The sequence below is a fragment of the Chlamydotis macqueenii genome, chromosome 1, assembly GCF_036417535.1.
Source record: "Chlamydotis macqueenii isolate bChlMac1 chromosome 1, bChlMac1.mat, whole genome shotgun sequence".
Classification (NCBI taxonomy): domain Eukaryota; kingdom Metazoa; phylum Chordata; class Aves; order Otidiformes; family Otididae; genus Chlamydotis; species Chlamydotis macqueenii.
In genome coordinates, this window is record NC_141556.1 from 9,275,798 (window position 1) to 9,301,222 (window position 25,425).

Genomic DNA, 25,425 nt, shown 5'->3' on the forward strand with positions numbered 1-25,425 from the left:
CTTTGTTATAGAAAGAGTGTAAGAATAGTAGATTTGAAAAGTATGGATGTTCAGATGTTGTAACAATGGGAGCCATGTGAGTATACTGAGTAGAAAAACTAATTAAGATGGGATTTATTTCACTTGTCTGTAGTGCAAGGTGGTTACCTAATCTTCAGCAGTTTTCAGTACAGAGATGAGGTGCTCCAAAGAGTAATGCTCCCTATTTGGTGACAGCATCTGAGTTGGTGGATTAATTTGCCCCAGCAGGGCCTGTCTCCACCCTCTCTGGAGGGAGCCAAGACAATGCCTGAATTTTAGATGGTTGAAATTAGACAAGATGAATGTTATCTTAAGAATAAAAGGATCAAATAAAATCAACTCAGCTTGATTTTAAGGGAAAAGCATGTCTTTAATGAGTGTATTTGCTGAAATGCTCTTCTGAAAGAATTACAGAAACCACCTCAAAGAACTTGTGTTTTCCTCCTGTTATTTTTTATAAAACATTCAGGAAGTCTTTTATTAAAAACTAACTGCATGATAGAGCTCCCGCTTCTCTTTCTGTGAAGCAGTCCTTAGGCAGACTAGTAACATCCAAAAGTGCTATGGTGCATGTAGTACCAAGGAATGTTGTATCCAGTAATGCCTACGTGTCTCAAGTTACCTTACATTACATTTGAAAATCTAGGCCTTAATGACTAAATGAGAGGTGAGCTCTTTTGCAAATCTACTCCTAATGTCTCTAGCTTTAATACAACAGCCTCATGCTAGTTGGAAATACTGTGTAAACTCTTTGTGGCAGCTACCTCCTTGAAAATGACTGATGCTCAGAGAAAATACAATTAACAGGACTGTGAGTTTAAAGAAAAAAAATATGTAGGAAAATGAAAATTATTTGGAGAAGAGCTACAAAAATGCTGGGAGCTTCTATTAGAGCTGCTGGAGGTCCATGTGCAAAGCAGCTGTAGGATGCTGGGGATCTGAGGAAAGGTTGAGCAATACAGACTCATAAGGAAGATTGAGATGCCCTATCTGAGGTCCCTTCTAACCCATGCAGTTGCCCAAGTTTGCGTTTCAGAGAAAGATGAGCTTAATTAGTTTATCATGCTGTAGGCGTGACTCAGGGATAGAGTCCTCCCTTGTATTATTACATTCATTACCCCGTGGGACAGCAACATCTCTTTGTGACTAGTTTACTCTTTTTGGTTTGCACTCTTCAAAGGAAAGACCTGCTTTCAGGCTTTGTCCCTCTTGTTTTGGTAGCTCCCACCTACAGCCTCGTCAGAGCTCATCTTTACACAGCTGGACTCTTATTTCCCTCACAGCTGCTTGTCACTTGCCTGCAGAGAAGGGAAAGAGAGAGTCCCTTTGCTATTCATCCCTCTGTCTTCTGGCTCATCTATTGATGAAGAGGTGGGGATAAGTGAGCAATCAGTCACTTCAGGGACAGGGATCTGGTATTAGAGAGTCTGTGGCTACGTATGATACTAGACCTATGCTTGGGAATGTCTAAAATATACCGAATTCAGAAGAGTAAAATGTGTTTGCAGAAGTTTACATTTATTGTTTTTTCTTGACCTTACAAACCCAGCACCTATTTATTTGGGAAATCAGAGATGAACTGTCCTAAGAACTTAGAGGAGGATCTAGAGTTCGTACAGGGATGTAAATGTGGTGGGTATCTTATCTGGGTGTGGAGCAATCCTGACTCAGATCCGGACATGAAATAAGAAAACTGAAAAGGTGTATTTGGGTCACAAGGCTGTGAGTTTAAAAGCCCGTCTTTGACCTGAGTGAGACTTAGCCAGTGAGTTAGATGGGAGATGCACCTATCTGCTTCCACAGAGAGCCTGAACTTGAACTAGGCACTGTTGCTGGACACTGTAAGGACTTCTGGCTGTTCTTGCTACAGCAACGCAGATGCCCAAGGCACTTATATTCTGCACTGTCAATATGTAAGGGAATAAAGGTAGCAATTATGTTAATTGCACTGAGGCTAGCTTCCTGCTGGGCTCTCTTGCCTGGCAATTTTCCACCCCCCAAGTCCTAATCCTTCCCCTGAGTGACTCCAAACCTGTTGTTCTGGTTTTGTTTAGTGAGGGGGGCCTAAGATGGTAGCTTCTGTATGAAACTGCTAGAAGTTGCTCCCCTTTGTTCAGTGGACTCGGCCAGGCCTAGGGCGGATCTGCTGCTGGCCAAGGCCGAGCCAGTTGGTAGCAGAATGTTCCGTGATAATGTCTCTGCGATAACGTATTTAAGAAGGGGAAAACAAAAAAAAAATAAAAAAGGAGAGAAGATATGAAGCAGCTGAGTGAGGCCTTGCAGGCCTCACCCTCTGGCCTCCCGCTGGGCAGCCAACTGGGCCCAACTAGGCCCAGCCTGGCTGCAAGAAGTGGAGAGGAGATGAGAAGATAATAAGATGTAAAAAGGATCCTGAGAGGCGTCTGCCAGCCTGTTGTGAGGAATGGCTGCAGACGCCAAGGTCAGTGAAGAAAGAGGGGGAGGAGTAACGCGGCTCCTGGCCAAGATTCCTCTGCAGCCTGTGGTGATAACCGTGGTGGAGCAGGCTGTCCCCCTGCAGCCCATGGAGGTCCACAGAGGGGCAGAGATTCACCTGCAGCCCATGGAGGACCCCATGCCGGAGCAGCTGGAGGCCTGAAGGAGGCTGTGGCCCATGGAGGCCCGCTGGGGCAGCTGTTCTGGAGGGACTGCACCCTGTGGAAGAGATGACCCATGCCGGAGCAGTTTCACGAAGGCCTGTGGCCCGTGAGAGGACCCCATGCTGGAGCAGAGGAGGAATGCAAGGAGTTCTTCCCCAAGGAGGAAGGAGCAGCATGAAGCGACAAGTGATGAACTGACCATAACCTCCATTCCCTCTTCCTCCCTGTGCCGCTCGGTGGGGGGAAGGTAGTAGAGATAATGTTAAGCCCAGGAAGAGGGAGGGGTGGGGGGAAGTTATCTTGTCCCCTGTCTCATTCTCCTGCTAGTTTTAGAAATAAATGTGTGTTTTTCCCCAAGTCAAGTCTGTTTTGCCCGTGATGGTAACTTTAAGAATTTCTCCCTGTCCTTATCTCAAACCTTGAGCTGTTTTTCTTATATCATCTCCTCCTATTCTCTCAGAGGGTGAGGGGAGTGAGAGAGAGACTGCGTAGTCTCGTCCTGATTGGGGCTGAACTATGACACCTGTGAATTCACATAATGTGCTTTATGCCCTAACTCAGGGGCTCTGAGTCATCCTCTGTAAGTACCTACCTCTTTCCTGTGGTTTACATCCTCAAAATCTCACCTAGATGCCTTATCTGAGCAGTGAAAGATACTTCCAAGTGCCCAGTGCTTCAGACGCGCAGGGGATGACTCTGTGCTTGTCCACAGGTATCTGCCGGTTGTAAGACACAGCGCAGAGGACAGAGAGAAAGCAGACAATAGTGGCAGGAACACCACGTTGCCTATATATAGCGAAGCAGCTATTGTGCTCTGCCTGTTACGGTTATTAACAACTATCTCACTTTTTGCTCCCTCTGACTGTTTTATCCATCTGGTGTCATTCATTATGTACTTAGACTATAAGCTACAAGGAGGAGAGGTTCTTGTGTCCTTCTTCATAGTATGTGCAGCACTATGGGGTTTTGTCCCTAACTGGGGCCTCTAGGCACTATCCCAGTATAAATAACACGTAAAAATAGATCAGCAGTGTAACATCCATCAAGAAAACCATACAGAGACCTAAACAGTGCTTTAGTATTGAATTGCTTTACTGTTTAATGTGGGGTTCATGCAATAGCTTGCTGTAGCTTTCTGAATTAGAAGACAGATCATACAAAGCCTTGTATCTGTGAGCAATGTGCAGGGAGCTTGGGGGAAATCTATAATTGCTAAAATTGGGAAGTGTGCCAAAGATGATTTACAAGTATGGGGAAGAATGCATCTTTTGTGATGTTCAGGACTTTATCAGGTTTATTTTGGAGGCTTTCCAAGATTAATAGCAAAAAACAGCCAAAAAGTGAAGCAATCAGACCAAATTTCAGCTGGAGCAATAGCTTCAATAGCCCAGGGCTTTGCAACAGCTTCCTCTCTCTTGACACAGCCCTGACTGTTTGTGTTGCACCAGGTAGGATAACATCAAGTAAAATGACTTATCTCAGTGATACAGACATCTTTGGAGGTGCACAAGGGCAAGACAAAACAGAAATGGATGTTATTAATATTATCACCTGTATTACAGCCATTGTTGTAAAGTCCCTCTGCACTCGGAGTCTCATTAGACTACAGACTGTGTACAGAGCATGAGTTAAAACTCCTCTGAAAAGAGCTAACATCTATGTTAGAGAACAAAGAAGTTCCTCAGAAATGAAATATTATTATTCTCATTCAGCTGGAAGTCATGAAGGTATAGGGATTTGCTCTTGCATAGTTGTAGATAATTATTCCTTGCAATCAACTTGATGGAATTGCTGAGGGGGGTTTCAGAAGGTGGGAATGCCCTTGACATGTCCATGGTCACTGAGGATTCATTTCTTGTGACAGCAAAGCATTGAATCTGTAGCAGTTTCTCAGGTGCTTTTTGAGATAAATTGATTACAGTGTCACTTCCAGGTCCCTGATCCGCTTTGATTTTAAAGATCCTTTTGTGCAAGTACTTTTCTATCTGGTCTGTGACTCCACCTGTTAGCGCTCCATGTCCCTTTGCTAACCTTGATTGAGGGCTCGAAGGAGCAAGCTCTAAGTATCTCAACTAAGATGGTTGCATAGGGTCTCTGTCTAATCAGCAGAGAGGGAGACACCTCATCTTCCCATCCAAGAAGTCTGAAGTGGCTGGGAGTGATCAGCCCCTGAAGTGCCTCTTTCTCTCTAATGACTGTGAATGGAAACTAGATGAACTGACAGCTAGTTTTCAGATTACTAAATTTGGGATGAAGAATCCTCAGTATTTCTTTGTTTTAACTGCTTTTGCATGTATTGGGATATCAATGACAGCAAGAGCTTGGAAAGCAGCATCTCTGACAGCACACCCTAGTCCAAAATATTTAGTTCACTTAGGTTGCAGGGCTTTGAGGCAGTGAGCTGGGGTGAATCTCTTAATTGTCAACACGGGAGCCTGATTCACTGCCAGAGGGTTCAGCCAGATAACCTCCATGCTAGGTTTCTTTTTTTTTTTTTAACTCTCCCCTTCATCTTTAGAGAAACATGCTGTTGCAAACTTGGAGCAGATGTAGCATCTCCAGGCTCTGCTGCTGAACTTGGACAGGCTTCCACGCTGGTGGCTGCTGGAGCTGATCTGCCATTGTTCTCTGACGGTGCTGCAGGAGTATGTGGTATTTAGTACAGGAAAACCCAACAGGATTTGATTTAGGATCATCATTGTCATGGCTGCTGAGCATCTGAGTGTCTGTTTGTTGAATGAAGTATAACAGCTTGCTGTGTGCTTTTATGTCACATAAAAAAATTATATTAAGAAGTAAATCAAAGAGAATGTGAATGAGGAGACTGAAGCACTTTCCTTAACTTCAAAGAGTTGGATTTGGCCTATTAAATCCAAAATTTTGTCTACAAGCATAATATACACATATGGCAAAAAAAGACACACTTTCTTATTTATCTGCTTTCCGTAGCACCTGCATTAGTATTTTATGGTTTAGCTGGAGCCATGGTGGCCATTTTCCTGTTGTCCTTCTACCCAGATTGGAAGAAGGAGATTCTCTGTGGCACCATATTATTTATTTTTGTTAGCTTTTTGGAGGTCCAGCAACCCCAGATGTATAAGTGCTGAGAACTGTACAAGTCAGACTTCTGATTCTTTCTATATCAGACAAAGAAGTGGCTCCTGATTTCAGAGTTTCTTCATGCTAAACAAAGTCCTTCAGTTCTGCAGAAGACTTTGTAAATGTACGTAGAGAGACTGAGTCCTTGGTTTCTACAGATCCAAATAAACCCATAGTAAAGAAAAGGTTCCTTTCATTGCTCTCAGGAAGGGTTAGGCAAACAACTTGAGCAGCAAGAGAAGAGATAAGCAGTTGCGCAATCTCCATTCATATCATTTACACTCACCCATTGGGAAAAGAATTCCCAGCACAAAAGTGGGCTCAAAATTAAAAAAGAAATATCCCCAAGGCTTTTGGAACAGGAAAGAGAAAAGAAGCTGCAGAAGCTCCACTCTCATGAATTGTTAAAACAAAACACACAGCTGGATGGCAGAAGGGCTGTTCTTTGCCATAAAACATTTCCTGAAACTTACTTCTAAGATCCTGCTGATTATTTACTTGTTTGAGTTTTTCTTTCTCATGAATTGATTTGATTAAAAAAAAATTAGGCATCTCATCTTCTAAATATGACAATAGTATGCTAGCAATAATTTTGCTAACTTCTTAAGTGTGATCAGTCATTAATCCATTCTTCTGAGCATGTGGTGGAATAGAGCAGGGAATTCGTCACATATCCTTCTTTGTCTGTAGCCCTACCATCTTAAAAGTTTATTTCCCTTTTCCACTCTCATTTCATCATGATGAGCCTTCTGTCCTTAGTCCTATAGATCCATTTCCAACATGTACAGCAGCACTAAACTTAAGGTGTTTAAAATAAACCAGTCAATGCTGACTGCAGTGTAGAGTGACTCCATGAACAGGTCCCCTGGCAGAAGGGAAGAGCTGGTGACATGTGGGAAGAGGTGGTGACATGTGGCAAGAGGGTCAGGACAAGTACCGGAGGTCAGTAGAGCCAGCATGTCATAGTGCTGACTGCATGGCTTTTGTCGTCTTTTTCTTTTTTGAGGTCCGTATCTCATGGAAGGTGAACTCAAACATCTGTGGAGAAGTCGGTGAACTTCTACTCTAAAAGCACACCCCTGAGCAGGATCTTGTGGGAGGACAGTTATGTGCACTGTAGTGGATATCAGCTGTTTGCTGTTTTTTTTCCAAGTTTGTAACAGCTTTGCTGAAACAGAGAGTTTCAATCATCATAAAAAAACAGCTGATGTGTCAGCCTACCACTGCCTTTTTTAAAGCCGGAGTTACATTTCAAAGATTCCACCTGTAATTTATTTGCCCGCACTTTCACAAAACCTAGAAGTCCCTTGCTTTTTTGATCTCTACCTGATGGTCATGTTATCCCAGTTCAGACATCTGTATTCACACTGTGGAATATTTTACATGGTTGTGCCATGTCTTGTATTTTCCACAGAAATTACAAAATGACAGGCAGTATTGTTTAAGTGCCAAAACTTGATGGGATGCTCTGCTGGCTCTGTCACCGACTGGCTGTCTTGCTCAGCGATGGCTTTAGTGGCACGTTTCCCTCATGGGTGCAGGGCCTCTCAAGCAGGCCGCTGGGGAGACGGATGAGTCCCATCTGTATTTGCAAGTTAGACAAGGCCGAAAGACGATATTGACCTGCAATAGCCTGTGATGTTTGTTAGCGTGCTCATTGGACCAGTTTTTGCTCTTGTCAACTAGCACATTTCCAAATGGCCCTATCATGAGCTGAGGGGATGTGGAGGGCTCCCAGGAGGCAATATGGATGAGACCACTTGGTTTTGAAGGGAATTAGGGTTTAGCTCTATGGACAGAAGCAGTGCCAAGCTGCTCTGTTTCAGGATCTGCAAAAAATGTCTGGCACATTTTATTTGTTGATACAGACTTAGGCATGGGGTTTGGAAGATGAAGTCAGCGGTGCACTGGGGATGACTGTACTGTATTCCTGTAATTGCACAGGCTTTTCCTCCACCCATCTTTTTTTGTTTTGTTTTGTTTTGCCTTCTTAGATGTAAGCTCATCAAGGAAGGTATTGTCACTTGCTCTTTATTTGTAGAGTATGTGGCCCTGCATAGATTTCAATGCAAATAAAGGCAACTGCATCTCCTTTTGCCTGTTGACCTGCAGTTTGCGATGTTTTCCCTGAGTGCAATCATACTTTCAGGAAGGAACAAAGGGTTGCTACTTAACTGTAAAACCTGCCTCACTTCAGCCCTGACTATTTAATTTTGTAGGCTTATGTCAGACTCTTAAGGTTAAAAATGTTTCTTTTCTTGTCTTGGCTTGAACAGCAAATGGAATGTTTCAAAGGAAAAAAAAAAGAGTCCATACGACGCAGGCCAGAGTGATGCAGCCTTGCCTGTTTTTCTTGATCTGAAACACTTTATTGTCTGGAGTGCAGTATGGACTGGCTGACTCAGTTTCCATCCCATTTTTGGATGGAAAGTTGCACACCAAACAGGCACAGAAGCAATCGTTTGCTCGTGACCGGATGGATGGTTGCTCATTTTCTTTGCAGCATAACATTTTCTTGATTAGACTTTTCTTCATCACTTCTTCTTCCATGAACGTGTCCAAAACTGCAGAGTAAATAATTTTGGCTTACCATGAGCAAAGCGCTGAGATGATAATGAGAAGCAGTGAATAAATTTTTGATATCTTCCATGATACATACTTGAACTCTGCTGAAGGGGCCATATGCAGCAAGGTCAGGAGTGTGATGAAGTATAAGTTTGGAAGGTGAATCTGCTGGAGAGATAGTATAACCCACTGAGTGATAAGTGCTGACAGACTGGCACCCTGATGTTTGAAGTGCTTTCCCTTGCGGCAGAAGTATGTCTCTGATCCTGTTGTGTTATGGCCAGGCTTGATCTGTTTTGAAAGCCTGTACTTTCTTCACATGGAGACTCAGAAAGATTCCGGCTGAATGTATTTAACAGAACCCTGAATTTTGGGCCACAGTCAAAGATAAATTTTGAAGATTCGATATGGTCTTCCCAAAAGGCATTTGTAGCAATAATCATAAGCATATGTCAGTACATTTACATTATTATTGTTATTATAGGTTTATGCCAATGTTTTTCTAATACTTCACCATTAAGTTACTGTGTTTAGTGCACTAGTTCATAGAGAATAAAAGCATTAAGTTATAATTTCAAAAGAATGGTAAAACAATAACACTGGGGAAGTTCAGTCATCTTCTAGAGCTTAACAAATTGGGAGCATTATTCAATCTGTCCAGGCAGGCTCTTGCACAGTTCCTGTTCTTCTCTTTCTTTCCTGTGGGTTTAGCTTTGAGTGCTCCCAGTATGGCCACACAGGGAGAGGAACTGAAATATGTGAGTGAGATCCAGAGTGGGAGGGAGAAGATTAAATGAAATGTCCTGGGACCTTCCAGGAGAAAGTTGCTCTGCTCTTTACCCAAACCTCAGTGACAGAAGTCATATCAGAAGCCAGTCATGGATGATTTGACTAATATGGGGCCTTGAGAAACAGTAATGGTATGTTTTCAGTTCCTTGAGTTAATTTACTTCAGTTACATTTGCAAATTTATATATATAAAAAGAAAATAATTATAAATTTTGTAAATAAAAAAAACTTAGAGAGAACAAAAGATATTTTTCTTTTTTTTACCTTTACTTTCCAGTCTAGGACTGAGACAATTTTCAGTATCTCCAGGACATTTCCCATTTTCTGTATCTCCAGGACAGAAATATTCCATCATATTTTCAGAAGATTTCTGGTACCTGACACAGAATTTCTCTCATCTAGTCTGGTTCTCTGACAAGCACTGATCAGAACATTTCACTGCTTTGGAAGACAAGAGGAGGCAGGGGTGTAACCCTTAATAGTATATGAGACTGATCAGGCCTCTCTTTAACTACTTGAATATAGAGGGTATATCTGCAGAGATAATAGAAGAAAATATTGTTTTCATTTTGATTAATGATAATAAAGCACTAACAGACATGCAGATATGTCAATTTTCAGTGATTTGCAGCCATGCTTGCCTCCATTAGAAACAAAGAGAAATAACTTACAAGTGCTCTGATTATTAGCATCCCAAAGGATAACTGTCTGCACTTTCTTTCCTTCCCACTCTCTGATGTATCTGTACTAGGCTGCGTTTTTCAGCCATGCAATCAGAAAGTATGTGTTCCTCAGGACCTCTGGGTCATTCCTGCAGAGGGTGGACACTGAATGAGAAAGACACCAAGGAAGTAGGAATGTTGTCTTGTTATTTTAAAATGAGCTTAGTAAAACATTGCCTTTGTTTGCCCTCTGCTTCACCGGCTTACTGTGAGAGGCAGGATCACATTGTTTGCCATCACATTCTGGCTGTAGTGCTGACATTTGTAACTTTTCAATTCTTGGCCTTGTAATCTTCTCATTTCATTTATTATGGAATCCCTTTTGTGTAGAATGACTTTTCTTTCATTTCCTCTTAAGTGCGAATACTAGCACAATAAGGACGTATACACCTAACATCACTAAGATGCTTCTCCTTTTTAGTAGCAGGAGGATAAGAGCCTGTTACACAACCATTGGAGGGATTAATTTCTTTACCTCCTATAGCAGAGGACCATGCTCAGACATGTCAGGGTTTTATGATGTTTCAGCAAAAGATACTCCGTGAACTGCATTACATAGGGAGTAACTACACATAGATCTGGAAATGGAGAAACAAAAGCAATTGTTCTAGCAGTGTTTTTTGTTGGTTTTGGAAACATTTATTTGGTCTGGGTACAGGCAAATAAATAAACGAATCATAGCATAGGCCTGCATTTTTTCCTCCTGGATAGGATCTGATACTTAACTAGAGTCAACAGAAGGCACTAGTTGGTTGGTAGTTTCACTTTTTGATGATTACTGTTTCTCTCCAATTGTTATGTGTGTATTTTTGAGTGACCAGGCTACCAGCTTCTGTTTTTCAGGTACCTAAATTGAATGGAGGTGAGTCTGAACCTCAGCGATATTATCAAGTATTTTTACACCATATTTATTAAAGACAAGCTCTACTTTCATTCAAATTATTTGAATGAATGTGCTCACTAATTATGCTGTCAGAATAATTCAGAACTGGAATTAAAACAATAAATTTAATATTTGTGTACTAGTGAACACAAGTATTACCAATATTATATGGTCATGATGATTATGATTCTTTTCTACCTAAGTTGTGCAACTTCAGTGAATCAGTGAACGCATGCCAACGTATCTCTTACTGATTAGTCTCGGCCATTACTCTGATACAGCTCCATAGTCGAGACTTTGGTATGAATCTTTGTTATAAATCTCTGCTACTTTCACTAAAAATGCTAAGACATTCAGCAAAATACAAGGAAGTCAATTGCTGGGAAGAGAATGAAGAAGGAAAATGAGAATAAATAATCAGATAGTCACTATTTGTGACTGTAAGCTTTTCTAAAGTATTGATCACCATGATTTAGGCAAAAAAAAAAATTACATTTTGACATTATCATGTTTAGAAATTGTATGATCTCAAGAGGCTTTAAAACCTTCAAAGATATTGAACATGGGCAATAGTATTACCATGGGTAATGATATTCTTAACAATTCATATGTTTGATCTAAGTAGAAATGTGTCTTCTTAGAAGAAGTAAATTAGCATTCATCTTTAATGTCATGTGTGGATTTTAGAACATGGAATCTTCAGTATTCATTTATCTAAATTAGATTCAGTACAAAGCTTTCATATTTACTTCTGCAACTCATTTGCTCAGGAGAATCTGTTTACCTGACGGACACCTCTTGTGCTATAAGACGGCTGTATGCCTTCTAGAGATCCAGTTCATCTTTGTGAAAACAGAATTAGGCTGTCAGTATGCAGTTGTTTAAAATAAGCTCCACGCTTCACCGATGTGGTGGGTAAGATCATGACATAGTTTACAGATCTACACAGGGTTTTAGAAGGAATTCATAGGGATTCCTATGGGGCTTGACCTCGTTGACAGTGTTATTGACATAAGTCATTTTCTTCTCTGTTACATGATGGAAATCTAAAATGCAGCCTTATTAAATGGCCTCACTGAGTTGCACGAGAGTTCAATTGCTTTCAACTTTAAAAAAAAACCTATTTATTAACAAAAACATTTTCCTACTAGGGGAATTTTTTTTGTGGTCAGAAATTAACCAATTATTTGATACATCATATGTGATTAAGAAATGTTTCAAACTGAAGACTCTGGAATAAAATTTCCACTTTTTCTTGGTGAACAGGGTGAAAGGAAAAAAAATACAGAAGTAATTCTGTTTTTCATTAAGGTCCTTCTACTGTGACAATTGATAACACAATTATAAAAAGCTGCATAGGAACTGAAACTGAAAACTGCAATGCAGAGAAGGCAATGTTGGTTTGCACTGTGACTCTTATTTTATACTTCAGATTTTCTCAGTATTGCACAGTACAAACTTAGTGCAAAGTTTAGAAAACAAATGGACTGCTAACAAGCGACACTGCTTGTGTTTTTCTGTTCTTGTGTTTCTGAAGAATCACTAACAATATTATGAACATTATTTTGCAACAAACTTTGTGCCTCTGTAATTGATCACTGTATACTTTTTCCTTTTACACCAAAAAATCCCCATGGCCCTGCATTAAAAATATAAAAATAAAAAATTACATTTCAGATTATATTGGTTTAGTGTGTTGAATGTGTTCCCAGAGATATGTCCCAGAATCTATCTTGTTTTGTAGTGATAGTTTATAATTAAACTTCTTCCCTGGAGGGCCCTTGTTTTGGCTTTCGAAGACTGAAAATGCAACGTGATAGATGTGTGTCTGTTTTTTTCACTGCAGATGAATGGAACAAATGTCCAGATTTGCCTAAATTACTGCCAACATGTAATCTTTAAAAATTTAAAAAAAAAGAGGAGTCTTTTTTTTTTTTTTTGTTTGAAGGAATTCTGCCAGTATTTGGAAGCAACATAAATGCAAGAACAAATGGTTATTTAATTATTTTAAAGCACTAGTATTGTATTTATTGGCCTATTGTTTGTGCTAAATTGAGCTGTTGTCATGACGTTAGTCTTAATACAACACACAAATATGCAGCTAATATCCTGAGGATTTTTAAAAAAGATGTTGCCTTGTCAGATGTCTTTCAGAACTGGCTTTGTTGTGACAGTTGTGTTAGATTGCCTTTTGTTTGGGTATTGTTCCTACAGTCAGTTCATACAGGGTAATCAGGTCAACCCTTTTCCGCTTCCAACTCTATTAAACCTATTTTACCAAGTCTGAAGTGTTCCTCCCTCTCCCACCACTCCTTTTGCAGGTGCTTTTCACAGAGATGTCCTGCAGCTTCCCAGCAGTGGCACTGGGCAAAGTCCAACCCTGTAGGGCTGAACAGGGCTGTCAGACGGATAAATCAAAGTCCACAGTTTGGCTGAGCAGGTTGAATGTTTTTCGTGAAGACGTGTTAGCTCAATACCTCGCTAATGCATGAGTTCCCAGCCTTGCCTGTGGCTGATAGCATGTTACTGTTGGAAAGGCAACATTGCCTTTTGGTCCCCCTCTGAAAGTTCTGCTTTTATTTTGAATACTCCAATTACTGAAATTAATGCATGAGGGTTTTACAGGCAACATCCTGCCTGGAACTACGTGTTGGACAAGGCTGAACTAGAAGATACACCCAGGGTCAGGGTTAGTCAGACACGCAGGAAAGGAGAGGAGTTGCAGAGTTTTGAAACTTTTCTGTCCTCCAACTTGGATAGCAGACTGGGCCAGATCCCAGTGAATGTATGCTTTAGTTCATTACTTGCACCAACAGAATTGTAAAAATTAGAACAAGTTTTTGAGAGTGACCAACCTACTTCAGTTGTTTTTTTTTTTTTTCTCTGTCTTTGAATGTACTGGGGAGTCATAGCTAACTATCTTGCAGCAGTAGCTTTTAGAATTAAACATCAGAATCAGGTGCTTACCACAAGCATAGAGGTTTTGGGTGTCCTGTGACTGAGTTTGATGCCTCCTTGGATAAGACAGTCTGCCAGCTGCAGGTATGCGTATTCCCATTCAACTTTTGATATTTGAATAGCAAATAATTTCTGTTTCATATAGGTTTTCTTCCATTTTTGAGAGGAAGACTAACGAGAGGCAATATTGCTTCCCATGCTGATCACTGTGGTATCCTGGTCTTAGGCTTGCCCCAGTCCAGCTTGACACGACTGAATACAGATGCAGTGGTGGTTTGGAGCAGCGCTCGTGGGAAAAGGTGCTGGCCCCTAGTTTGCTCAGGAGGCCTCACCCTTTGTTGCTCTTACCTACCCTTCAGCACTTCAACCCCCACACCACAATAGTCCCCTAGACTGAGGCTTGCCCTTTACAATGGCACATTGCTGCTTTATGGCCAGCTTCACTCAGGTCCCTCTCCTTCTTGCTGGCTTCCTCCCACTGCCGAGGTTGACCATGACAAACAGCAGCATTATTTCCCAGTCTGGTTTCTGAGATTTCTCGCTGTGCCTCCTGCCCCCAGAGTTAAGCAATTGTCGTTGCATGGCGTGCTGAACTCTGCATGACCAGTTTGAGGGATTTCTCAACTACGGCGTCCTGCGGTATGGCATTAGAGCCTGCCTCCAATTAGCTTGGGAACAAAATTCTAGACACATGTATTTCGTTCAGCAACTGTTGTTTGTTTGTTGGGTGACGATGTTTTTCTAAGCTTACAGTTTATTTGTAGCATGAGTGACATTTCTGCAGGAGATGGTTATGCGTCTAATGGTCTTAGTTGTTTTCTGGTTTTGGATATATACATCAAACAGCTGTAGCAGTACACATTAGATGACTTACGTATGAGTAAAACGGAAGTGATAACCAGGGATTTATACATTAAATTAAACAAATATAGTCACTAGATTTTAAAAACAATATGGCATTACTGGGATGAAAGAAACACTTTTGATTCAAGGATGGAATCAATCTTGATTTTAAATTTAATTTTATATTACTATTTTGTGATTGTCATTGTTAGTTGACTCATGGTATTTAGATGCACACCTTTTAAAATGCAATGTAGAAATAGGAATATTTAAATAATTTCAAGATCACGATGAACATAGTTACTTCATCTACAAGAAAATTTCATATTTGCTTTGATTCTCTTTGATCTCAAATAGATAGCAACCAGCTTTCAGTAGTGTCTCTTCATAGTGTTTATTTTTCATTATTTTCATGCTTTGGACTAAATTGTTTCCATTGAAGATGTTCAGTGGCCCAAAGGACAGTATTTGACTTCTGAATTTGTTAGGTCTTTCATCCTGGTTTTTCTTTTGCCTTGTTTTCAGATTAATAATGTGAGAGCAGATAAGGTTCAAGAAAAAAAAAAAAAGAACGAACGTATATTTCAGCATGTTAGTCTGATAATACTGTTATGCGGCGTCAAAAGACTGAAGCTGTGTGTTTCTCCAGTGCCCTGAGAAGAATACCTTTTTTAAATCCTTGCCTCACAGAGATTTATATTCCTGTGGGAATGTAAGTGATATCAAGGGCAGCAGCTTTTGAGTGCAGCTGTAGTTATCATTAAAAGAGATAAGTATTTGAAGGAATTTTGATATTTCAGCCATGCTTTGATATCAAAGGCCTCTTGTGTAAAATATATAACTATGTCAGCAAAAATATAAGCAACCATTAATTGGTACTTTCTTCTTCATTGAAAAAAAAAGCCTCTGAAATGCATTATATTTTTAATATTTAAGAAATAAGATCATATTAAACTGGAAATTCATACTCAGGTGCTGCGAACCACAATATTTCCCTATAGAACAAGACACATATACATACCTTGTATGCCTATATCTGAGTATGCACAAGTTACTTTTCTGTGAATCTTGCATCATAGTTTATTATGGCTGTAACAACATTACAAATCACTTTAAAACTGCTTTTGCATTGACAGCCAGAAGTTTGGATCAAATACTTCAAAGGAAACAGAGAAAAGTGGGCATTTCTGAAATTCTGGAGTTCGCATATTATAAAGCAGTACAGTGTATATTCTCTGTTTACATTTAACATTCCTTACCTAGTAATATGAAATTACAAAAAGATAGGATTTTTATATAAAATCTAAAAGCCTAGAAAATTACTGAATAGTTTGAAGAACTACCTTCAGCTTTCATAGATTTCATTGAGAAGTGAAGAGTCACCACACTGAAGAAGGTGCACAGTAGCCTCTGCAGGATGCACCCAAGCAATGAAATCTGCCCTAGGTATGTGATGACACATTAAAAGAGAACTGAAAGAATTCCAATATTATATTGAAAGGTTCCATGTTCTTTGCTACTCCTGATTAATCTATCAGATTTACGTTTTTATAATTTAATTTGTGCTTTTGCTAAATATCAGTCTCGGAACTTTGTGCCTTACACTTTGACAAGAGGCAGTGATGTAAAAGTGGTGGGAAATGAAGCTTTAATTATCCTTTCTCCTTTTGCCATTCTCCCAGAGCAAAACTTGGAGACTCTCTGAAGCCATTTGCCAGCATTTGCTATTAATCTACAGCCTATGTCTATTTTTTTTTTTTTAATCATGTTCAACCAATTGGTCATATTAATAAATCTACTATCCAGCCATTATTCATCTAAGAAACAATGCAAGCTAACTGAATTGTTTTGTCCTTATTGCAAAATCTTGTCTCTCTTTTTTTTTTGTTATTACTAGAAATTACTATATTGCTATAAATTGTTTTTATTTTTTTTTTCTGAAGGCAGAGTGGATTCAGACACAGTACCTGCCAAACTTGGGGAGACTTCAGACACAGGTTCCAGTTTTCATCAGTCTCTAGTGATTTGTGGGTCCAGATTCAGGCATTTTAACTTTGAACGTGCTGATATTTTTTAGCCACTTAATATTTAGGAGTCAAAAGTCTTATTGGCGTGGAGGGAAACACAATCTATAAGCCCATGAAAGAATGTTGTTGCATTACAACTGCTTAACAAGTTATTGGACATCAGCTGCAGTAAGTACTGTAATTGTCTGTCCATGCACTTGAGCTTGCCCAGAGTGAGGTAAACATCCTTGTGCTCTAGGGATTACTCATTAAATGAAGAATTATGTTTTAGTCCTGAGAAGTCTCTACTGCCCTTCCATTATTTTCTGCTTTAAAGAAATTTACTCTGCATAACAACCATTTTAATTATGTGGTTTGCTTTGTGTATATGTTGGATATTTTTCAATTGCTTATGCAGACTGTAGACAAACACATACACATGTGCGCACACAATATTTTGCCTGCTATAATTAGGTATTTCTGGCACTTTGCAATAGCAGGATCAAAGCCAAATTGTAGCTACCTTTGGAAAAGCTTAAAAGTATCTGTAATTGAAAAAGGAGGTGTAACTTTTCTGTTTTAAAACTTAACGAGGGTCTTTTTTTCATAAAGTGAAATGATTTCTGTCGTCTTCTTGATGTTAGTTTTTGATTGAAAAAGTCATGGAACTTTTGAATATGTGCATTTTTTTGAAACAGCTCTGGAACCCACTACGCAATGACAGAAATGTCATTACATTGTCGTGATCCTCTGCAGATACTAACTTAACTTGAAACTTGATTTTTGACAGATATAATCAAAATAACTAAATAACTTTTAATTTGAAATAAGTAAATGTAACTAATTTGATCTTTTGGAATAATTACAATTTATAATAGTGAGTTGAAAACTTTATTGTTGTTGTAAAAGGAAAGGAACTTTTTTCTATAGGGCTCACTGTAGTACTTCTGAGATGCAACCCGCTTGCATATTTATTGCCTTTCGTCATTCACTATATGAGATATTGCTAAAGAAGCTCTATTCTGACAGGCCTTTAAATTAATGACTATATATGTATGAAGTATAAGTATGGAGTATATAAAGTACAATTTATTTTCAGTATTTATATTTGTCTACTGATCCTCTAGAATATAACAAACTCAGACGAGGAATCCCTTTCATGAGCTGTAAATTTCAAGTTCTGACCTACTGACTTCATGAGAGTGAAAATTGTCCAGTGGGAGTAAGATGTTCATCATGTCTTAACATAAAATCCAGGAGTCAAGGAAATGTCTGACTGGAATAAACAAGTAGCTCATCCAGTCTGCCATTCTGGCACCAAGAGAGGGTAAGACCAGATGTTTCAACTGAAAGCATAAATCTTCACAATTTTACTGTTCTAAATTGCAAGATGTTGTTCCCTACAGCACTCACACCTTGAAACATGAAGATTAATAGAACTTATAGCTGTATTTCCACAGTCAGTTTATAGCATAAATCTTAGAATACATTTCTTAAATTATTTGTCCTAACAATTTAGAGATCGGAAGATTTTAAAGGTATATTATCAGCTTGTGTGAAAGTACAACCCTTTTTCCTCTCCCCTTTATTTCATTTATAATGAGACTAAAAGTTCTGGATGTGGGGAAACTTGGCCATTTCTGTATAGTAAAACTGAATTTTGCTGCAATGTGAGAGAGGCAAAGAGCCTTGTCAGGGAGAGAGGTGACAGAGCTACCCAGCTGCTGGGTACTCGAATGTTTTTTCCATTCTACCACCTGAAGGTGTTCACCAAGAACAATGAGTGAGAGCCCTTCTGATAATTCTGTTGAGCCGCTCTTGGTTGTAAAACCTGGAAGGTTTCTCTTTCAGTGATCTAAGCTGTGATTTTACCCCACCCATGTATTTGCCAACCTTGGAACATTCTTTGGTTGAATGTTCAAAGCTGTTCCTGGATTCTGACCAAAGATTTAGTTGTGAAATGCTACATCTCATCTTGTGTGGTGACCATGGTGTGATATGGTCTTTGTGATATGGTCTGCGTCTTCAGCAGTAGATGCTCATTGGTGCTCACCACCAGTATCACCTTCTTAATTTTATCTGACCAATTTTCTCTTAATTTCCCAGCCATTCTGTGAGCCTATTATACAAAATAAAGTAATAAGGTAGCGTGCAGAATGCTTCTAGTGTTAAAATAGTTGAATGATCATCACAACTCAAACAGAATTTTCCTATTTTTATTACCCAGTAGGATCTACTTTCTAGCTAATGTTATGAAGATGGTGGTATATGAAGGGGAATTAGTATGTTGTTATGTTGCATTGTTGGTGTTGGAAGTGGTTCTTCACACATTGGGTAGTAGACATACAAAATTGTTTGCCAGATGGTGTTGCAGATGCAAGAATTTTACAAGGGCTCAAAGGGAGGCTGGATAAGTACTTGAAAGTGATATCTACTTGGGGGTTATAAAATAGACCAGCCACAACACACTCAGGAAATCTCCTGAGCTGAAAATAGATGGAGAGAAGGGGGACCACTAAGGGTGGGGAAATATCGTATATGCATGTTCTATTCTTATTCTTCCTTACACTAACTGTTGAAAACAGACTACTAGACTGGATGAGCCTTCACTCTTGCCACTATAAACACTTAATGTTCTTATTTAAGTAGGGAGTTGTTGTATGAGAGGGTTCTTTCTGGACCAGGAAATGAACGTTAAGGTGGAGAAAACCCAGAACTGCTTAAATGTAGAAAACAACTAATGTGTTTTGTGATACATATTGCAAAGGAAAGCAAGTTGAGAGACAACTTTAACATTGAAAGAAGCTCAAAAGTGATTACTTTCTCAGTTAATTCCTGCATAGGCTTGCAGTCTTGCTTTTTTAACTTTTCCATTTCATGTTATATTACTATAAGGAATAGATTTGCATTGTTTTCTTGGTGATTTCTCTTGGTAGTTCTCCAACTACATACAGGAGTCATTTGCTGATCTAGCTGGACATCTCCTATGTGCTGCTTTCTAAATCTGTGGCTAAACTTAAGTATCATAACTTGCCCTATAGTACCCATATACTATAGATAAATGAAGAAACAATAACCTGTAGCAACTATATCTGCTAAAGATGTTCCTCTTTTTCAGAAAGGAGATCATTATTTGGAACAATTAAAAGGAGCACAGTCAATTCATAGTTCATGAGTCAATTAAGTGACTCACAATATTGAAATTTTTTATTATACACATAAGGCATTTATTTTAATCTTGTTTTCTTCATTTGTCTCATCCTTTGTTAGGATTGGCCTTGCATGCTGGATTCTTATCTTTTTATTGTTTTGTGCTTTTTAATGTTTATACAAGCACTTCTGAAAAACAAGAATGTGGCTGAGGTGCCTCTAAAGGAACAGAGATGCCAAGGTTTGAGTGGGCTTTTTGAATTAACTCACACTGCATGTCCTGACTGCCAGAGCTGGGTTATAACTTGTAAATGTCACTGGAAACAGCCAACTTTCTTATCATCTATGAAATTTAAATTTGCCTCTGGCAGAATTGTTGTTGCAAAAAAAAAAAAAAGTTTAAAAAACCCTGTCCTTACTCTCAAGATTGCTCTACTTAACATTAAGAAGAACAAAATTCTACTGTGGTGTTTTTCTTTGCATATTTTTTTAATGTTTTGGTAGATGAAATCAGTTACAGACTTGTATCAGCTGTCTGAAATAGCTGCTTGCTGATCATTAGAATGATTACAGCCCACAAGCTTATAGATGCTCTGGAATCTGTCAAGAAAAAAATGCTGTGAGAAGGTATTTTTACAGAGCATCCATCTGAAAGAAAAACTGCTATTTGCCTCCTGACAGTTTATTAATGGTGTGAGATGATAGCAGTTTAGCAATCATTTTCTTGGTATAAATTGTTAGTCATCTTTGTTCCTGTTAGAGGATGCATGCTCTCACTGACCTTTTTTTTTTTTTTTTTTTTTGTCATTAGTGGAACTTCTGTCACCATAAGTCTCAGTCAATTACAGATCTCCAGAACAAGAAAACTCACAGTTTACATGCATGTGTCTGTGTTTTTCTTGGCTTCCAGAGAAATGTGACTATTCTGTGTGTCCTAGAAAAGGAGTTGTGAGACCTCACCCTGCATTGCACATTACGCAAAAAGAATTAGCAATGAGCTCTTTCTGTGCCTCAGGAGAAGCACAAAGCAGCTGTAGTGGGACTAAGGGTCTAGACAGCTGATCTCATTGAGGATGGAGGATGGTCAGCACAACAGAGAAAATGTTCGATAGCTTGTCAATTCATGACCTTAAGGTCTAAGAGACTTCCATTCCCTCAGACAAATGCTAATCCCCATTAATATGAATGGTTGAACTGCATTTGACATCAGTCAGTCCTGGGTCTGAGTGCAAGTACATTATTCCCTGTGCCATTAATGCAAGTCACATACCCCAGCTGAGCAGACAAGAAGGGAAGCAGAATTTCGAATTTCCAGTAGTCATTGTTGTTTTGCTTTTGCAGTACTGTGTGAAGATAGCCAATAGGTTTGTTCCTCTGTAACCGTGTTCCATGCTTGAGTATCTTTAAGATATTTGTTCCATTTTGTAAAGTTCATCTTTATACTTGTATATCTTTATTTAAAATTGTTGTGCTATGTCAAGTAGCCCATTCAACTGGGTAGAAAGAAGCATATCATGTTTAACACAGTACCATTGATAACCATTAAATAATATAATCTGATTCCACTCCTTATTCACTCATTATTAGCATCAGCTTCCCAAGCTGTGAAACTGGAACAGTAGGAATACAATTCCTTTGCAAAGACTCGATAATGTATGTGCTAACTACTGTATATTTTGAATTAAACATGTGAAAGTTATTATATAAAATTTAAAAACTACACCTTATTAGTGTTTTATTCCTCTCCAGGCACAGAGATTTCAGTTTTGCATTGCAGATTAAATATATATATATATATATATATATATATATATATAAAATTACTGATTTGTCTAACATGCTATCTCCTAGCTCCTCATTTTGGAGATGGTTACCACTTAGTTTGCTGAAGGAGCAATGAACCAAGTTCCTTTTGAACAGCCACTATCTAGTTTTTCTGATGATGTATTCCTAGTAGTTCTATTTTTCTGGTTTCTTGTGAAGAAATTGCCCTTCACAGGGTCTATCCATGTAAGGCTTTTGTATAATGCATACTCATTTAGTTAGTTGTTATATTTGTAAGTTCCAGCTGCAGCCATCACTCTCTAAATCTGTCATTGAAGGATTTTGTTTTAAATTCTGCCTGGCTTTGTTTTCAGATGTCTCTGAATTCCTTCCTGTGTTGAGTCACAGCTGTGAAAAGAGCAATCTACCTCTTTAATTCAAGAGGTCAGCGGTTTAAAAGCACTAAAGCCCAGTGGGGAATAGCTTAAGGAAGATAGTTAATCATAATGATCCCAAGGGTTTTCATAAACTTATGTAGGGCTCATCTAACATGAAAAGTCCTGGATATCTTCAAGCCCTAATTTCTTTAGGGGGTGCCTGTTTTACCAGGGAATGGGATCCTCTATAGAACAAGCACCTGTGGTGGATGTTTGCCACCTGCTCAGCCGTGGCTATGGAAACACAACTTGATCTTCTCCATCGTGTCCCTTTTCTAGCTAAGCTGGCATGGAGACCAAATCCTTTCTAGTCATTTTTCTTCCTACACCCTTGAGAAGTATTTAGTGTAGTAACTACAGTGGCTTCCACTTCTTGATCCAACTAGAAGATAATAGACTGGCAGGAAGGAGTTGCTGGTTTGGACAGAAAAGAGAGGTCCCCCTGCAACACACAGCTGATATTTTGTGTTCTGGGTGAGCAGAACTCATTGGCTTGGTTTGAGCATCAGCAGTCCGTCCAGTAGTATTTCTCACCCAACTTCCTCTTCTAGCTCCAATGGGGGAATTCTGGAAGAAATCCCCTTCTTGTCTTATCAGCACAGACAAAAGCATTATTTCAAATATGGTGTCAATAATTTTGACGGTCAGTTCTGTGTTTAGCTCTCATGGGATGGGCAAACCAGAACTGTGTGGGTGAACAATATCTGGCAGCCTTGAGGTATTGGATTAAGTTATATATCTAATGCAGCGTCTATACCCATTCTGTGTGTACTTCACTTACCCAGTCGACACATTACTACTCTTGATATGATCTACTTGTGAATCAGCTCTTGAATGGCTGCAGCTTTCAGACAATTTCATAAAAGGAAAGCATTTCTGATTTCAGTCAGATTTTAATCAGTAAAGGAGTTGATTTGTGAGCAGATCTGGTAGGCATTACCCTCATCAGAAAAGTCATTAGAAAGATAAGGGTGGTCGCTAGAGAGCAGGAAAAGCTCTCAGCATGAAGACCTTCAGCATGTGATCCAGTTCAGTTATTCCTCTGTCCATTAGCTGTTAAAATAACTAGTAGAAAAATCTAGGTTGGAAGGGACGTGAGGTGGTCATATGGTCCCATTTGCAGCTCAAAGGATGGATAACTTCAACTTTGGATAAGATCACTCAGAGCTATGTCCAGCTGAATTTCAAATGTCTGCAAAAATGGAGAATCCACAACTTCTCTGAGCCTCTGCTCCATTGTTGACCACCCTTGTAGGGAAAAAAGCCGCAGAACTCCCTCAAGATTGACATTGCCTCATCCTTTTAAGGACTAAGTGTCTACTGGGGAAAAGAAAATTAGAGGTGGTGTTTTACACATTACCTTTTTTTAAATTAATTTTCTGGTTATGGCACCTCCCCAGTAACTAACTGGTTAACTGTCTAAAATGCTTTGCTATTTTTCAGTTAAGTATTGATTCATCTGTGTACTCTGTGTCCTCACTTTGTCCTCACGAGACAAAGAAAAGTTATTGTGGTTTGAAACCAAAGTGGAAATAGTTCTGCGTTGAATGGAGGTGGTGATGCCTGAATTCTTGTTTTCTTTTTCAGTACGGCTGTTTCAGATTCCAGGAACTACCATGCTAGCACTCTTCACAAAGCAGCTTAAAAATAGACCAGCAAAACAACTCTCTTGCACCAAATATAAATTGATTTCTGCTGCAACACAAGAAGAAATTTCTTATAGGGTCTGATAACAGCATGTTCTAACCCTTGAAAATGGTAAAATTGGTGATCAGTGAACACAGGAGTGTTAAAGCTTTGATAACCTGCTGTCTGAACTCGCCTTGGTCATGTGTCACTTCTTACACAGTTCTGTCAAGTTCTTGTTTGTGGAAAATGAAACTGTGCTTGTAATTTTCTGCAGTTTGCACAAGGGCTTAATCAAGAGTAAAACACTGGAAGAAGTGGTATGTGAGTCACGGATCCCGCCGCAGGAATCACAGCCAGCAGTGTGTAGTCCCTGGTGAGAAGGGTGGCTGGGTGACTAAGGCACTGCCTGGATGTCGAGGGGATGTGGGTAGAGGTCCTAATGGCTGGTGTGACCTTATGCAAGTGATGTCATCTCCTATGGTAACGTGAAAAAAAATCAATGAAATCAAACATTTAAAAAAACTAGAAAAAGAGCAAATGCGTTCAGACTAACCGTATAAAAACTGGGTTAGTGTGCCAACACAGATCACTGCGCTGCAGTGTACACGTTCATATGTATATCATTTTACATATTGGCTGCACAAAATGTTGATCCAAAGTTAGTTGGACAATGGATTTAAAAAACCCTCCTCCAATAGATTTCAAATGTATAGTCATGAATTATTAAATCAAAATTTCTTGGAAGTGTAAATTAAAAGCCTTCCGGCATGTCTCTCCCTATACTGTAGTTTGTATGTTAAAGCCCTGCAGACTGTGCTGTACAGAGTTCACTGACAGTGCATCAAATAATGAGGCCATACATTGATGAAAGGAATTCTACGAAAATATGCCATTGGATATACAGCAAACATACTTGATCAAAGCCCAGCTGTCATATGAAGTGCACATTTTTTAACCATCACTAAACTGTTTTAGCCTGTATTCTTTTGAAAATAATCAGATCAGAGTTTTACATAGCTGAGAATGAAATAAGTAGTACTGACAGTTAATGAAAAAACCTATCAACATTAGTACAATAGAAATAAATTTTAAAATAGTTAATTATGCTAAGAGGCCAAAAGCCATATGTAGTTGCCTGCCCTCAGTATTTGTAGCATTCTATTTTTTTCTGAGAGTCCCATAGGCAGCTTTTATGTACAGCTAGGAAATCTGTGAGTGCCTACAAGCTTTTAAGCAAAATTCCAAACCAGTTAGCAATGCATTTCCACTTATATCAGATAAATTTAGCTACATTTTTTAGTGCAATAAAACAGTTGCTGTGAAATTAAATTTACATTATAGGTATATTTGTAAATGTAAATCTTTGTTCCTTTTTTTTTTTGACTGATTTTTTTTGGGAATGTTCTTTGTTTTCAGTAGGGTCTATAAGGTTATGATTGTATGGATGGACTGGGTAGCTGTGGGTAGAACCAAGGTATTTCTGCCTGCACACAAAGTTGGCTGGCTGGTGGTGCCTTTGCATGTATAGCTGAAACGTGTAATACATCATTGTACAGTATGCAATTAATGGAGCCATACAACAGTAGGAGCTGGTTTAGATCTGGATTGCTTGGATCAAGGATGGAAGAACTCTACCTACTTGCATCTATAGATATATCCATGCAGACAGCTCACTGGCTGTATGCTTGCAGAGTATGTACTATTGTTTACTTTGCTGCTGTGTTATGCCTAGAAGTAAGTCTGGACTTGGCTCATGAAAAATTTCACCAGAGTGCTATGCTATCTTCCCATCAAGCTATGTTTTTCACAACCATGCAAAATACATGGTAGGACAAGTCTCCATTCAAGTAACTAATCTGTAAAATACCCCATTGCCACTAATTGCTACTGACCCCAGAAATGCCAGCCAGCCCAGGCCTCTGGTAATTGAACTGTCACTGC

The 25,425-nt window shown here is 39.2% G+C and overlaps 1 protein-coding gene across 9 annotated transcripts in view; it reads left to right on the plus strand.

Moving 5' to 3' along the window:
• Positions 1–25,425, plus strand: part of SEMA3D (semaphorin 3D) — a 146,205-nt gene that overhangs the window by 13,560 nt on the left and 107,220 nt on the right. For 2 of the 9 annotated variants that reach the window (XM_086745586.1, XM_086745594.1), the window contains exon 2: positions 23,759–23,857. The exons of 5 other annotated variants lie outside the window; for them this stretch is intronic. Coding sequence is in view for 1 of the 4 variants with exons in the window: in XM_086745564.1 (XP_086601690.1) it covers positions 17,773–17,831 (59 nt within the window). In the remaining 3 variants the exon portion in view is untranslated. Of the gene's footprint in view, positions 1–15,926; positions 15,945–17,667; positions 17,832–23,758; positions 23,858–25,425 lie in introns of those variants that run through there. 2 more of the 9 variants (XM_086745571.1, XM_086745564.1) reach the window with 2 other exon arrangements.